This window comes from Scyliorhinus torazame, chromosome 6 (genome assembly GCF_047496885.1).
Source record: "Scyliorhinus torazame isolate Kashiwa2021f chromosome 6, sScyTor2.1, whole genome shotgun sequence".
In the NCBI taxonomy this organism is placed as follows: domain Eukaryota; kingdom Metazoa; phylum Chordata; class Chondrichthyes; order Carcharhiniformes; family Scyliorhinidae; genus Scyliorhinus; species Scyliorhinus torazame.
This window is the reverse complement of record NC_092712.1, coordinates 278,980,704-278,996,811: the sequence shown is the minus strand read 5'-3', so window position 1 is coordinate 278,996,811 and position 16,108 is coordinate 278,980,704. Positions and strand designations below refer to the sequence as shown.

General features: G+C 43.5%; 1 protein-coding gene across 5 annotated transcripts in view; it reads right to left on the bottom strand.

The window, feature by feature from the left end:
* The window catches only part of anln (anillin, actin binding protein), a 194,259-nt gene that overhangs the window by 65,263 nt on the left and 112,888 nt on the right, over nt 1–16,108 (bottom strand). For all 5 annotated transcript variants that reach the window (XM_072509741.1, XM_072509744.1, XM_072509742.1 and 2 more), the window contains exons 12-14: nt 2,948–3,095; nt 2,532–2,667; nt 1,138–1,326 (exon numbers count right to left, since the gene is read on the bottom strand). In XM_072509741.1, the coding sequence (XP_072365842.1) occupies nt 1,138–1,326; nt 2,532–2,667; nt 2,948–3,095 (473 nt within the window). The remainder of the gene's footprint in view (nt 1–1,137; nt 1,327–2,531; nt 2,668–2,947; nt 3,096–16,108) is intronic.

Here is a 16,108-nt window from a genome sequence, read left to right as displayed (position 1 = left end):
TGGTCCGTTGATCTGTCCATCAGTATGTCTGTATGTTTGCACCATGAAGTTTACCTGAATATCATGACAGCCCCCACCTGCTGAGGTTTTCTAGCACTTCCTATTTTTATTTGAGGACTATGTTCCACATTGGATCATGTTCACATCATATATTTGCTGCACCAAGTTTTAAACCAGTTTTTAACCAAACTACAAATCTAGCTGCAATTACAATCTATCACATTTACAGCTCATTACTGTGTGGATCAATACTATGGACAAACAATAAATTATCTATTACCATCTTCATAGGCTGGTTCAGTAATCACTGGGCAGCACAATTTAAATGCCTCCATAGCTCTTGCTCCAGATCAATTCGAGGGGATGGCTGCCAGCACCATGTTTTCCCGAGGGAGCCCTGACCAGACACCTGGATGGTGCGTAGAGAGAGGATGCCCTGTACCCCCCCCCCCCCACCCATCACCTTGTGCTAAGCGACAGGGCCATTGAGTGGATACGTGGGACCCAGGTCTGCATCATCACAGGGCACCTCAAAGAAGCCCCTCCATCATGACCTGTAATGGGGTAAGTAACAATAGACTTCACCATGAAGCCTTGCATTGGGGTGTATATTTTGTGTGATGTAAACTCTTATAAACATTGGGGTACAATGCTTGGGACTTCAATCAGTGGCAGTGAACTTTAGTACTTCAGATTTCATTGGCACAATTGATTTGTCAATGAAGGGTGAAGTAGCATATCACGCAAACGACAGCCCCTTGTGATAGACAAGGCACAGCACAAGTACAGACGTAGAGACCACCTTCATTCTCCCACTTCACAGCCATACAGACTAATTCCTGACAAACTCAGATGGTGCCCGGTGAATATTCCGTGAGGGGTGGGGGGGTAGGATGTGGAGAAAGTGCTCGCTAATGGCATGCTAATGTATTAAAATTAGGTTCCCAGGCACTCACGGAGTGATTTGCATTATTCTACTGGCGAGGGGTGGTGGAAATTCCGGAACTCAAACATGCCGGAGAGAATCACGTTTTTCGATTCTCTCTGGATTTTGAGCCTGTGCCCCATTTCTCATGGATATAGAGTGAAGGCTCAAAATCACACCTTATATCTTTTCCCACTTTAAAATGAAATTACCCATTTTGTGAGCTGCTGAGCAGATGAAATCAGCCTTTAAAGGAAGGCGGATTTCTGAAAGGGCAATACAGCCCCTCGATGGAGCAAATTCGCCAGCTGCTTTCTCCGTGTGGTCTCCTCTTCTATTAACTGGCACTCCCTCACTCTTTAGTTTGTTCAGTTCAGTAAGAAGTGCCAACCTCTTTTCACCTAAGTGCAAAAATAAAACAAAAGATATAGTTCTACAAATCAATTTGTGCATATTATTCTTTATATTGTACAATCGTGTTTTATGCTGCAATGTCAGGCTTATTTTATTTAGCCTTCCAATCTGAATGCTGTCAATTGTAAACTGAACTTGCAACTGAGCTTGATATAATCCATCCCAAGGGAAAATGTACAATTTGGCTTAGGAAAAATGATTCTAAAGCACTGATAATTTGATTTCAAGCATCACCCACTGACTGACCAGACTGGGGTGCATCATCACTCTCAGAAATGATATTTAGGTATTAAGTTTTCTTTTGACGTTTATTTTAGGTACAATGCCCCACCATTGGTTAATTTGTTCTGATCATTTGTTCTCTTAAAAGAGACTATTTTTCACTGGACGAGTAATCCAAGCATCCAGGGTAATTCTCTGGAACCCGGCTTCAAAACCACCATGGTAGATGGTGAAATATGAATTCAAATTTGGAATTAAAAATCTAATGTTGATTGTCGCAAAAACCCATCAGGTTCGCTAATGTCCTTTAGGGAAGGAAAGCTGACGTTCTTGCCTGTTCTGGCCTTTATGTTACTCCAGATCCACAGCAATGTGGTTAACTCGACGGCAATTAGGGACAGGCAACAAATGCTGGCCTTGCCTGCAATGTCCATATGCCACGAAAGAATAAAAAAACCCAGGAAAATGCAGATTGCACACTATATTATGAAAGGAACAAATCTAGTGGGCACTTTCTTAACCCAATTAAGAATATGTTGCTTATAAAAGAGTGTAGTCAACTTAATTTACATCCATGCTTGTCAAACATAAATCCACTGGTGGTCTGACCATATTATTCTGATAAGTAGGATCAAAATTAGAATAATTAAAATTGGTATTTCAGTGGCGTGTTGATGATTCAGAGTTTGAGTGCATAATAGCATAACTAATGAGAAGTAACCAAATTCTTAATTTTAGCTTTTAATAGACTTTAAATAGCAAACAACAGAGATAAAATGGTAAATTAAGGCAGATTTAAATTCAATATTTTGAAAATTCCTAATTTCTTAACAGCTGTTTGGTCAAAAATTAGTTTTCACACATTTACCGTTCAACTATTCACTGTCCTCGCCAAACACCACTGCATAACAGATTTGTACTTGATAAAATTGTACATTTATAAATTATATTGCATCTTAGTGTTTCTTACTGGCAATCAGTAGCAGCCTCTCAGCTTCAGCTTCCTGCTGAGATCCTTTCCCATGATCTTCATCTGTACAGCAGTTTAAAGCCTGACTTGCCTGGTGGATAACACTTTGCTGGATATTTATCTCATTGTTCAGATTCTTCGAATGATAAAGTGAAACCAAATAACACAAGACAAAAATCAAATTAAGGGAATTTTTGTGTTCCAACTGACAGAAAGTCTGTTGACTCTGTCCCACCCCAAAAAAATGAAATCCAAACAAAACCAAATACAGTTTGTGCTTCTGACAAATACAAATGAAACTTCATTTCTTTTCTTGTCCCAATTTTAATGCTTTAATTCAAAATGCATAATTGTGATGGCAATCAGGTTGATTTAATGTCCAGCATGCTATAGTCCTCTTGCAATGAAGACATTACCTTCATCTTCTGTTTAATGGTAACTGAACTTAGAGTTGCACTATTTTTTTCCTCAAGTCTTTGAGAAACATCCTCTTTACGGACAATGACTTGTTTCACTGAAGGGCGCTCGGTATTCTTAATTCTTTGAGACCTATAGGCATCAATGCTGTGAAAAAAAAAGGGAGGAGAAAAAGAAAATCAAAATTACAACACAAGACAGATTCAAATTATACCCGGGGGTGGGGAGGTCACATGATGCGAGCGTGGGAATAGCTGTGTTTCTGTGGGATCTGGCACTGCTCATCATTAATCACCTAATTTATCGCACATGCGCAGCCCATACCTACCTTATCCAGGAGTAAGAACTTCATGTAAGAATGTCCCTGGAAGAGAGAAGTCAGAAGCAACTGGTGTAGAATCATCAACTCAACATGGTGACTTAATCTCCAAAGGGGTTCTCGATCTGGCACTCTTAAAGGCAGTACATCTGATGACCGCTATTATTAAGGTCACTGCAAGAAACTTGGTTTAATAGCGCAGAATATCAGTGCTCATGGTAGAGAACTGCAGAATACTTGCAAAATCCTCGACGAAGCAGAGGAGAGAATCCTTACTGTCGAAAATGCAAATTCCTGGGTTGAGACCCGCTTACAATCCTTGGAAAAGCAGCCACATGGTATGTCAGAATTCCTGCATGATTTGGCAAAATGCGTCCAGAGAAAAAAAATGTCCGAGTTGTTGGTTTACCAGGAGTTGAGGGCAAGGTCCCTGTTAATTTCTTTGCCAGTTGGCTACCACATTTTCTTAATCTGGTTAAGAAAGCCAGCCGTATTAAGTTAGAAAGGGCACATCATACACCGTCTTTGAGGCCAGGGACAGTCAACTTTTCGGCCCATAATTATGCATTTTCATAACTTCAGAGATCAATAAATATTAGTAATAAATATCAGTTTTCTCTTCTTTGTAACTGTACGTTTATAATGATGGCAAATGCTTTAAGGTCTCCTTTGCTTTTAATCATGATAAATAGGAGTAGCGCCACTGCTGGTATGTGGGCGAGTGGCTTATGTCTTAATGGGAGAGGTTAGAAGGCATAAAAGCATGTGGCACTCATCCTTATTGTGGTACATCTTATCTCTTTTTTAAGGGGAAAGACTCTTTGGTGTAATGATGAGAAGTCTATAGGTTGTGATGAATGTAAGAAATTGAGATATATATTTCAGATTTGTGGCAGTGGTATTATTAAAAACCTAGTTTTAAAATACATACAGGCAGTATGCTTGCTCAACTGTAATTAAGGTATTGCAAAAGAGGGAGTTAAACATTCATTCCAACCACTACTTGGTTATAAAGAACTAATGGAACATTGTTTATATTTTGGATGGTTCCATGGAGTGTAGATAATTTGAGGGATTGTATTTAGTCCCAGCTAAGCAGGTCATTAAACTTAGTGGGGTATAGTTGATGTAATTAACAGGAGCCAGGTCTGTCTGTAGTTTTGCAGTCTATTATAAGATTTGGATGGTTACCTGGAGTGCAGATAATTTGAGAGATTGTATTTAGTCCCAGCTAAGCAGGTCATGGAATTTAGTGGGGTATGGATGACGTGATTAATAGGAGTAGCCAGGTTGGTCTGTAGTTTTGAAATCGGTTATAAGATTTTAAGTTGAACAGCTGTTTATCATAGGACTTGAGCCTGACAAGATAGAAATGTACTGGATCTACTCTTGAAAAGATCTCTCTCCAAAAGTATCTACACAGATTAGCAACTAACCTGTTTTGTCAACTTTATTTATAAGTGACATTTGGACTGTATTGGGTTGCTTAATTGGAATTAGTAACAGGTTAGGAAAACACCCTTGGAACAAACTTTGGAATTTTTTTGTACTTTGGGGATAAATATTCATTAACTGGTTCCTGCAAGGGTACAGGCAGGTCTCATATCCTGAAAAAACAATTTATTATGTGTCAGTGGCACCCCTGTACAGTTGGAAATGGGGGAAGTTATGTTTTGGTGCATGCCTGATCGAGGCATGAAAATGTCTGGCTTGTAAGCCTTTTTTTAATTGTGTGTCAATATCCTATTCCTTCTTTGGCTGAATAAGCCAATGGCAGTAGCTACTTTGAAACTTTGCTCCTGGAGTGTGCGGAGAGTAGCTCATCCTACGAACAGAAATAAGGGGCGAGATTCTTCGACCCCCCGCCGGGTCGGAGAATCGCCGGGGGCTGGCGTGAATCCCGCCCCCGCCAGTTGCCGAAGTCTCCGGCACCAGAGATTCGGCGGGGGCGGGAATCGCGGCGCGCCGGTTGGCGGCCCCCCCCCCGCTCGATTCTCCGGCCCGGATGGGCCGAAGTCCCGCCGCTAAAATGCCTGTCCCGCCGGCGTAAATTAAACCACCTACCTTACCGGCAGGACAAGGCGGCGCGGGCGGGCTCCGGGGGTCCTGGGGGGGGGGGGGGGGCCACGGTGGCCTGGCCCGCGATCGGGGCCCACCGATCCGCGGGCGGGCCTGTGCCGTGGGGGCACTCTTTCCCTTCCGCCTCCGCCACGGTCTCCACTATGGCGGAGGCAGAAGAGACTCCCTCCACTGCGCATGCGTGGGAAGCTGTCAGCGGCGCTGACGCTCCCGCGCATGAGCCGCCCGGAGATGCCATTTCCGCGCCAGCTGGCGGGGCACCAAAGGCCTTTTCCGCCAGCTGGCGGGGCGGAAATTCGTCCGGCGCCGACCTAGCCCCTCAATGTTGGGGCTCGGCCCCCAAAGATGCGGAGCATTCCGCACCTTTGGGGCGGCGCGATGCCAGTCTGATTTGCGCCGTTTTGGGCGCCAGTCGGCGGACATCGCGCCGTTTCTGGAGAATTTCGCCCAAGATGTCTTTCCTTCAAAAGGAAAAAGTTGACATAGCTTCATAGCAAGAAACTAATTTAGATGGCAAGGAGCACTGAAAACTGTTGAGGGACTGGGTGGGGCAGGTATTTTTTGCCTCATTCTTGACCAGTAACCAAGGTGTTGCAGTGTTAGGCAATAAAAATGCACCATTTAAAATGGAACATGAAGGATTGTGGGGGAGGATATTATCTAGGATATTATATAGGCTATTACATGGAGAAAATGTCTCGATCGTGAATGTTATTGGTTCCCCAAATTATTTCCCTGATTTTGATACTGAAGTCTTCATGGACTTTGCGGAATTAGAATCAACTAATTCCTTTACCAGGTTGGACAGCACTGCTGCCGCACGGTGCCAAGGTCCCATGTTCGATCCCGGCTCTGGGTCACTGTCCGTGCGGAGTTTGCACGTTCTCCCAGTGTGTGTGGGGGTTTCGTCTCCACAACCCAAAGATGTGCAGGGTAGGTGGATTGGCCACGCAAAATTGCCCCTTAATTGGAAAAAATGAATTTGGCACTCTAAATTAAAAAAAAACAAATTCCTTGACAGGTGTGGACTTGAATTGAACTGTCAATCATAACCCTTTGATGAGACCAACTTCCCGTAAATGGAAATCACCCTACCCAACAGACAAAGGCCTTAGCATCAGTTTGCGAAGAGGTAAGGTATTTAGATGTATGGAGAATACTGCATCCTCAAGATATATAGTTCATTTTCTTTTCTGCTCCCCACCAATGTCATGCCAATAACAATCCTACACTCAGGTGACTTCCTGCACTATAGATAGAATTGTGATTTCTGATCACGCACCTGTGTTTCTGGAATTTTTATTCAAGGGAACCAGTCCCTGGTCTAGATTTTGGGTATTTGATGCATCTTTGCTCAGGGATCATAACTTTGTCTCGTACTTTAAGGTTGAATTTGATCTCTTCTACTCAGTCAATTTTCCCTCTGATGCCCCTCAATCCTGCGGGAAAAATGCAAGGTTTATACCAGGGATTTGGTCATTTTGTATACAGGCAACAAAAGACGTAAAATGCTACAGCGACATCGCCAGTTGGAAGTAAAATTGGCTGAAACAGAAAGGGACAGGGAATATGGCAGGAATCCTAGCCATTCGTTGCTGAAAGATATTAATGTAACTCAAATGGCACTGGACCCCTTGTTAACTCAACATGTTGAGAGGAGTATAAAGTTTGCCAAACAAAGGATATACAAGTTTGGAAACAAATAGAGTAGATACCTATTTTTTCTTAATAGGAAGAGGGTAAACTCTAGGGCTATTCCCACCTGGTAGACTTCAAAGAGCAATAGGATGATTAAGATGGAGGATATTAATAGGGCATTTAAAGGTTTTATGCCAACTTGTATAAAACAGTCCAGGGATGCATCTTCTCCTTCCTTAAACTCCATCAATTTCTGATGGCCAACGGTTGGTCCTGAATTCTCCCATCACTAGGTGGAAGGTGGCTCTCGCCGAGGGAGCTTCAGTCTTGTGGGGCCCGAAGGTTTTGGGTGTGAATTTTATAAGCAATTTAAATATTTGCTGATAGATCCTTTGATTGGTATGTATAATCACTCATGTGAAGCAGGTCTGCTGCTGCAGTCATTTAGTGAAGCAAATGTTTCCTTAACTTTGAAGGCAGGCAAAAATCCTGAAGAATGTGCATCCTATAGGTCAATCCATTCTTGATTTGAAATTGCTGTTTAAGGTACTAGCACAGCACCTCGGAAGAAACCTCCCTATGATCACCAGGGCGATCAGACTGGGTTCATAAAGGGCTAGAATTCATGTAACAGTAGGTTATTACCTATCATTCAGGCCGTTCAAAAGCAGACATTAGATGGTTTGGTGATCTCATTAGATACAGCTAAAGCTTTGGACCAAGTGGAATAGAATTATTTATTTTATATGCCACAGACGTTTGGGTCAGGAGGGGAGTTTGTTAAGTGGATACAAGTGCTTTAGAAAAGTCCACTGGCAGCGTGCTCGTAGTTACAGATCTGATCATTTTAGTCTCCAGCGAAGGATGAGACAGTGTTCCCCATTTCTCGGTTATTGCTCGCAAGAGTTATTAAGCCCCTAGTAGAGACAATGATACATGATCCTTTGGTATATGGCCTATTCAGTGGAGGAAAGCAACACAAGAAGCAGATGATGTATTGCTATCTGTATTTAAGCTGGACGCTTCTGTCCCTGCTATTATTGATGTGTTGGGTAGGTTTAGCATTTTCTGATAAAATCAATTTCACAAAGTTTGAGACGATGCTTCTGGGAAGGCTTAGAAGTAGATCTTCCCCCTTTGCTAATTTCCCATTTAGATGGCCATTATCAAGATTTACTTATTTGGGTATTTTTGTTACCCCCTCTTTCAGACATTTGTATGGACAAACTTCACCCCCCATACTTATGTCTATCAAGTAGGACCTACGTCGTTGGTCCTCCTTACCGATATTGTGGCTGGATAGGATAGCACTGAGTAAGATGAGCGTGTTCTCTAGGTATTGTATCCTTTAGTTGCTGCCAATCTCGCTTTATGCTAAAGTCCGAAAGGAAATTAATGGGGTGCTCAGTTCTTATAGATGGAACAAAAATAAACCTTAATTAAAACTAACCTAATCGCAGCCTTCCTGTTCAAAGGAGGTTTAGGGGTGATGAATATTAAAATGTATCAGTTCGCCTCTCATCTTAGATTCATACTTGGTTAGCACTGCTGTCTCACGTCACCGAGGACCCGGGTTCGATCCCGGCCCACTGTACATGTGACGCTTGCATCCGCCTCATGTCTGCATGGGTCTCACTCTCACAACCCAAAAAGATGTGCAGAGAAGGTCAATTGGCCATGCTAAACTGCCCCTTAATTAGAAATTAAACTGCCCCTTAATTGGGTACTCCAAATTAAATAAACATTTTAAATTAAAAAAGAAAAATCTTACATTCATACAAGAATGGGTCAGAGAAGACCCTTATTCCATTTGGCTCGATATTGAAATTGACCAGTCTGTGTACTCCTTACAGGCCCATGGTTTCTCAGGGATTTCAAGGCTTTGCCCGTCATAGACACTCAAAGCATGGAGGATGGTCAGTGAGCTGGAAGGGAGATCTAATTTAATTTTCTCTGTCTCTCTCCCATTCAGGGCAATCTGGATTTCCCACTAGGTCTTATGGACAACGCATTCAAAGTCTGGATGGATAGAGTTATTTCATAGAATTGACAGTGCAGGAGGCCATTCGGCCCATCGAGTCTGCACCGGCTGTAAAGTAAAAATGGGAAAATATATAATTTGAAACATGGAAGTCTGTCAAAACCTGGCCTGAGGATACATGAGAAAATGTAGGGAAAAATCCCACAAAGGGTTAACAGCAGCTGCAAAAGAAGGTTTTGAAATGTAGGTAGCCTTTATCAAACAGGTGTGAAGAAAACAGCTTGTGACTGTTCAAGTTGTAAAACTGATGCATGTCTTTCAAGTCACAGCAGATTGAACTTTTAGTTACGTGGACAAAAAACAATATTTTGCACCTTCTTTGAAGTTAATTATTTTAGTAAGCAGCTAAAAAAGAATTGCCAGGATCTTCAGTTGAATTGGGCGGCAAATGTTTCGGTGTGAAATTCTGCTGACACCAGGTGAATATGGGAAGCTGGAGACAACGTGTCCACAAGAACACACGTTAACCCCAAATCGGAGTCAGAATTCTGACAAGCTAAGGGCACTATTTGGTAATAAAGCAACTTTAGAAGTGACAGGAACCAGATGTAACATCCCTCTAGGATCAAAGCACTTTTGAACATCACAAGGGAAAAAACGTAATCAGAGTTCGATGAGCTAAAGTCCTGCTCAACATGAATACATAGCCGTGTTAGAAATAATTCAGATTAAAGGTACCTTGAACAATCAAGAGTAAAATAAAGTTACTTTACGATGTCATATAAACTTAATAACTGCTAGAAGGAGAATATAAACCCTTGGGGACAGTCAGCAGAGTCAGCTCTCATAGCTGCCCTCGTTCATGGGAAGGAGAGAGCACAGAAACCGTGCGGAACAGCGAATCCATCTGAGGAAGCCCAAAAGCTAAAGAAGAGAGATTGTCAAGGTAGACTTGAAGGTCTTTTCAACCAGCCAGGAGAATCCAGAAGCAAGATCTTTTTTACTTTTCTGTAAAGACAGTGATTGCATCTTTTAAAAGAAAAAAATATAATAATAAAATAACTTAAAAGCTTTAACCTGAAACAGTGGGTTATTAGCAACGCGGGACCAGGATTGATGCTACTAAGTGGTAAGTAGATAAAATCTTCTATGAAGATATGGGTTATCCCGGGGGATAACTTGAAAATATAGATTGACCCGACTAGCACCCACCTAAGTCTGCATAGGAGTCAGGGAGTGAGAATTCCTGTTCGCCTTTTAGAATGTCTTACTGACCCTTTTTGGTATAGGGGGAATTCTAAGAATAGTGGTGAGTTTTTTTCTTCACGACTCTCGGAAAGAGCACCATACCCAAGCCCATACCTCCACCTATCCCCATAACCCAGTAACCCCACCCAACACCAAGGGTAATTTAGCATGGCCAATCCATCTAACCTGACATCTTTGGACTGTGGGAGGAAACCAGAGCACCCAAAGGAAACCCACGCAGACACAGGGAGAACGTGCAGACTCCGCACAGACAGTGACAATTGGATCGCGCTGCATGACAATTGGATCGCGTCTTTTGTTCTTAATTCTGGGGCTTCTAGATTGAAAGATAAGTGACTCTAATGAAAAAAGGTTGTATAATATCCTAACATTTGCAGCACGGAGGGTTATCCTCAGCTCCTCGATTAGCAACAAACCTCCTTCAGTTCAGAATTGGTATAAAATTATCATGGAATGTATACCAATGGATTTCCAGATCTGCATTCGCCGATCCAAATCTGATACTTTGCAGAATGCATGGGGGTCCTATCTCAAATATAATAATTAAGCTGAATCAACTATGTTGGTGTCCTCCTGTCTTTTTCTGTATTCATATATGGAGAAATATTCATGCTGTGTAGTGTACCAGTTTGAGGTTTTTTTGCATTTGTAAAAATGGAAAAACTAAGAAAAATATATTTTTAAAAAATTAAACCCTAAAAGGTGCTTCTTCTGACTGAGAGCCAATTAAGAGTTGACAATCCTGCTGGTTCAAAATTCCACAGCTATACAAGGCAGATTGTTGAATAAATGAAGATTAATTAACCAGTTACAAATATCACTAGGACAATTTGCTTTGTCTGTGCAAGATTATTCCAGTTTTCGGTTTGTCCCAACCTTACCCCAGAGACTGACTAAATAAGGTGAAATTTAAGTTAATCGTCTACAAAGAAAATAAACCACAAAAGCACTTGATAGGAGGAAGAAAGTGCAAGTACTTCCTAGGGTTTGTTCAATTTTCTGTGAAATAGAATTAAAAAATGGATTAGTAAAGTCACATTTCATTTGCACAGGCTCCTCCCAGTACCTCAAGAGACTTTAATGGCTACGGTCAGAGCTGCGGTGGGTGGGTGCGGGGAAGGGGGGGGGGGGGGGCAGTCAGATTGGATGTGGGCAAAGATAAGTGGTACATCAAGTCCCGAACCTGGCAGGATCTCATTCCAATTCCAGCTGTAACCTGGTGGATTTGCAGGCAAGTGGGGAAACACCATGGAGCTGTTGACTGTGTAATTTCAATATTAAATTCCCCAATCCCCATGCAACAAAGTGGGTATGGTGAAGAGATCCAGTTCAAAGTCGGCAAGACCCTCAAAGCAGGGTCTGCAGGGAGAGAATCAGCTCTCTCAGCATACAGGATCCCCACCATTACCGCAGAGGGGTCCAGGCTTTCATAGCAGGTACATTTGCAGCTTCCTAGACCAAGAACTCCATTCCAGTTGACAATGTGGACATGCACTGCCAACAGCTATCAACAGAGACCACCCCACCATCCCATTTTCGGTTCTGTCTTCCTCTGGAGAGGGGGTTAGGAATGCAAGGAATATTTTGCTTGGAGGGGAGAGAACGGCAATACTTTTAAAGAGTAACTGTAAGTCATTGGTATGTGATGGCCCTAAGTTAGTTTCAGTGCTGGATGTTCAAATGGAAATGCGAAAAGGTGCCTGGAGATAGAGGAATGAGTGGAACTGCAAGGTGTATTTGTGAGAGGAATATTGTGCAGGAGAATGCTGGGAAAGTCAAGTGCAGAGCTCGGCACCCGAAACTGTTGTGACACTTAGCTTTTGCACCCTCCACGGCCTTTTTTCTCTTGGGTCACCACATACATGTTTGAGGCACCACATTTCTACAGTTCACTTCCTCAGCCAATTTTATCCACCTCTGTTTGATTGGAGTCTTTAAAAAAAAAAAAAATTAGAGTACTAATTAAGGGGCAATTTAACATGACCAATCCACCTAGCCTGCACATCTTTAGGTTGTGAGGGTAAGACTCATGCAGACACAGGGAGAATGTGCGAACTCCACACGGACAGTGACCCGGGGCCGGGATCGAATCCTGGTCCTGAGCACCTGTGGCGGTATCCACCTATATTAAAGGCTGATCAGAACTGATTTTATATTAAATCATATATTCACTTTATATTAAAAGCTGATCAGAGCTGATGCTATACTAAATCATGTATTTAACTCTTATATTAAAAACTGATGACTGATGAGTCCATTATCAGTGTAAACCATTACTTATCGCAATAATGTTTTTCAATATGTATTATCTTTGTAAGAGTCCAGATGCAGTGAACTCATTAAGTCTAGTGGCCTTGCCATTAAGGGAGGTTATTGCTTGTCTCGTGGCCTTGCCACTAAGGGAGGCTATTGCTTGGCAAGAGACCCTGTCAAGAAGGGAGGCTGGTGTTTTTCGGGAGATAGCTACCGGAGGTATCAACCTCGTATCTTTAGAAACAGGTGCCCTGATAGGCCTCCCTGAAATTAAGCCCTTGTCAACCAAGAGAGAGAGATTGTTCTTTGTCTCGAAATAACTGTGGGGCGTTAACTTGCTTTTCAGAAAAAGAGGCTAAGCTAAAACGCCCCTCGAACTCCCTAGCTCTCCCAGAGTGTAAAATCAATATAAATATTCAAGCAAACGCTGCAAAAGTCAAAGTTTCGCTTGGAGAGCTGGTTAGGATATTACTGGGTGTTAAAACTGCAAACTCGATTCGTTGAGCTCAGCTCTTGATTGAGTATCGAGCTCCGAGAACTACTCGTCGATGTGAGTATGAGAAGTTAATAGTTTAAGCAAATATGTAGTTAAGGTCAGAGGCTAACTCATCACATATCCTGTATCTGTCAAACTGTATCATTTATCAAAACACTTGTATTGCAAAACACTTGCAAGGCTGTTTAGCACCGGGCTAAATCGCTGGCTTTGAAAGTAGACCAAGGCAGGCCAGCAGCACGGTTCAATTCCTGTAACAGCCTCCCCGAACAGGCGCCGGAATGTGGCGACTAGGGGCTTTTCACAGTAACTTCATTTGAAACTTACTTGTGACAAGCGATTTTCATTTTAATTCATTTTTCATTACCCTTTTTACTTTAAATAAATTGCGTATATATTTTACCATACAGATCCATGTCTATTTTAATAAATAAGAGTGACATTTAACTAAGACTCATCATATTCTCACCCTCGGAGGCGATCTGGAAGATCACGTGCCCATGCATAGTAGCTCTCAAGAATTAGAAATATATAGTTGAAGTTAAGGAAAAGATAGTAATCTAAGTAGTCTATCCTGTACACTGAAGGCAGTGAAAGCAAGGCACATTGTTTATACTAGAATTAGATCTCCCATATAGTGAGTCTTACTTTAGATATAAACAAGACCTTGTCTAGTAGCTTATAACCTCGACTAATCGGGGAGATCTTAGATAAATACTCAACTGTCACACACCATGAGGCAGCAGTGCTAACCAATATGCCACCGTGCCACCCTTTAATTGGGGTCTGACCTCTTCCTTTACTGCTTGGTTAGCACCACCTCACTTCAGTCCCTTAGATCTCAAAAGCAGCACGTCCATATAAGCGGTCGAGTCTATGGGGTAACCTTTCCAGGTTTGTTTCCATTCCTGTGGTTGCTGAAGCCTCAGGAATCAAGTGCACTTAACCATTCTGATCCCTGACATGATCCATTAAAAAAAATATTTTTATTGGTATTTTCAAGAATTAAAAACAATTAGGTACATTGCTGGTCGTGTTCACTCACTATACAATACAGAAAGGTTTATTTTTCCTTCCCTTGAGTTTTCCTGTATAGTCTGCCATCATCCGGCTTGGCTTATGGTCTCTCCCCCCCCCCTCCCTTTTTTTCTGTTCCTTCTGTGGCTGAGAGGGGCGGCGGTTGCCTCCTCCATCCCGTGTTGTCTCTTTTATGCTCCAGCCCTTTCTCTCCCCGGGTTGCGCACTCCTATGGTTCCCCCTTGTCTTTCTTTTTTGCTCCTCTCTTCTTTCTAACTTTCCGGCTTCTCTATCCATTCATTGTTGCTGGCCAAGAACAGGTTCGGGAACAGGCCGACAAACTGCCCCCGTGCATTTAGGAAGCCTTCCTCCCATCATCGGATGGCATATTTAATCTTCTCCAGGTGGAGAAATTCAGAAAGGTCTGCCAGCCAGTCTGCAGCTGGGGACGGTGCTGCTGATCGCAGCCGAGCAGGATTCTTTGACATGCGATTAGGGAAGCGAAAGCTAGGGCATCAGCCCTCTTCCCCATGTGTAGCTCTGGCTGCTCCAATATCCCGAAGATGGCCACATTTGGGCGTGGCTTCACCCTCACCCCCACAACCTTGGACATTGCCTCAGAGAAGGCTGTCCAGGACCCAGTCAGTTTGCGACAAGCCCAGAACATGTGGGTGTGGTTGGCCGGGCCCCTTTCACATTTATCCTCCACCTCCGGGAAGAACCTGCTCATTCGGGTTCTGGTCGGTGTGCTCTGTGCACCACTTTGAACTGCATGAGGCTAAGCCTTACGCAGGAGGCGGTGGAGTTGGCCCTGCTCAGTGCTTCGCTCCAGAGTCCCCACCCCACCTTCTGTCCCCGTTCGTCCTATTTCCGTCTGGACTCGTTTAGTGGTGTTCGGACTCTGTCCAATGGCTGTCCATACATTTGCCCACAGAGTCCACATTCTTTACTGTCTGTATTTACGTCATCTAATAATGTGATCTCCGGGGCCCTGGGGTACCCTACTGTCTCTTTGCGGAAGAAGAGCTTTATTGGCAGGTGTCGCATTTCCTGTCCTGCCGGCAGTTCCCATTCCTCCGTTAGTTCGTCCAATGTCACTAGTCTATGCCTTATGTAAAAGTCTCCAATTGTCAGCGTGCCCCGTCCCGTCTCCATTTCTTAAAGGTGGTGCCTAGCATGTCTATGGGGGGGATCTGCGCTTGCCGCAGATGGGGGCCATCCTAGTCAGCCCGAAGTACTGTCATAATGGGCCCACATTTTCAGTGTGGCCGCTACCACTGGGCTTGATGTGCACGTTCACTCCAGTCCTGGCCCCACACTTAAGGGACATGTTCGCGGACTCGCTGGGAGAGGGGCAGCTTGTCCCCTACCCTGGTGCAGGCCACAATTTGATACCCAAAAAAGACAAAGACCCGACGGAATGTCGATCATATAGACCCATTCCGCTGCTAAATGTAGACATGAAAATACTCGCAAAGGTCTTGGCCAAAAGGCTGGAAAGCTGCGTACTAGAGGCGTTGTCAAGACTAGGCAACTAACTGCCAACATCAGGTGGCTGCTGAATGTGATAATGACTCTCCCCCTGGAGAGAGAACACCAGAGATCACCAGAGATCATCATCTCCTGGGATGCAGAAAAGGCCTTCGACAGAGTCAAATGGAAGTACCTCCTTGAGGTACTGGAACGGTTTGGGCTAGGAGCAGGATTCACTGCCTGGGTGAGACTCCTGTACAACGCTCCCAAGGCGAGCGTTTGAACCAACACCAGCAGCTCTGAATAATTCCAGCTACAAAGAGGCACAAGGCAAGGATGTCCGTTGTCCTCGCTCTTGTTCATGCTGGCAATTGAAGCCCTGGCGATAGCCCTGCAGGATGCAAAAAGTTGGAAGGGCACCCAGAGAGGAGACAAAGAGCACAGAGTCTCACTCTATGCGGATGACTTGCTCCTGTATGCCTTGAAGCCACAGGAAGGACTGAAGGCAGATCCTGAAAGAGTTCAGAAACTTCTCAGGTTACAAACTCAACTTGGGCAAAAGTGAGACATTCACCAGTGAACCCAAACGGGGGAGGGACAGAGCTGGAGATGCTCCCGTTTAAAATAGCCCAAAA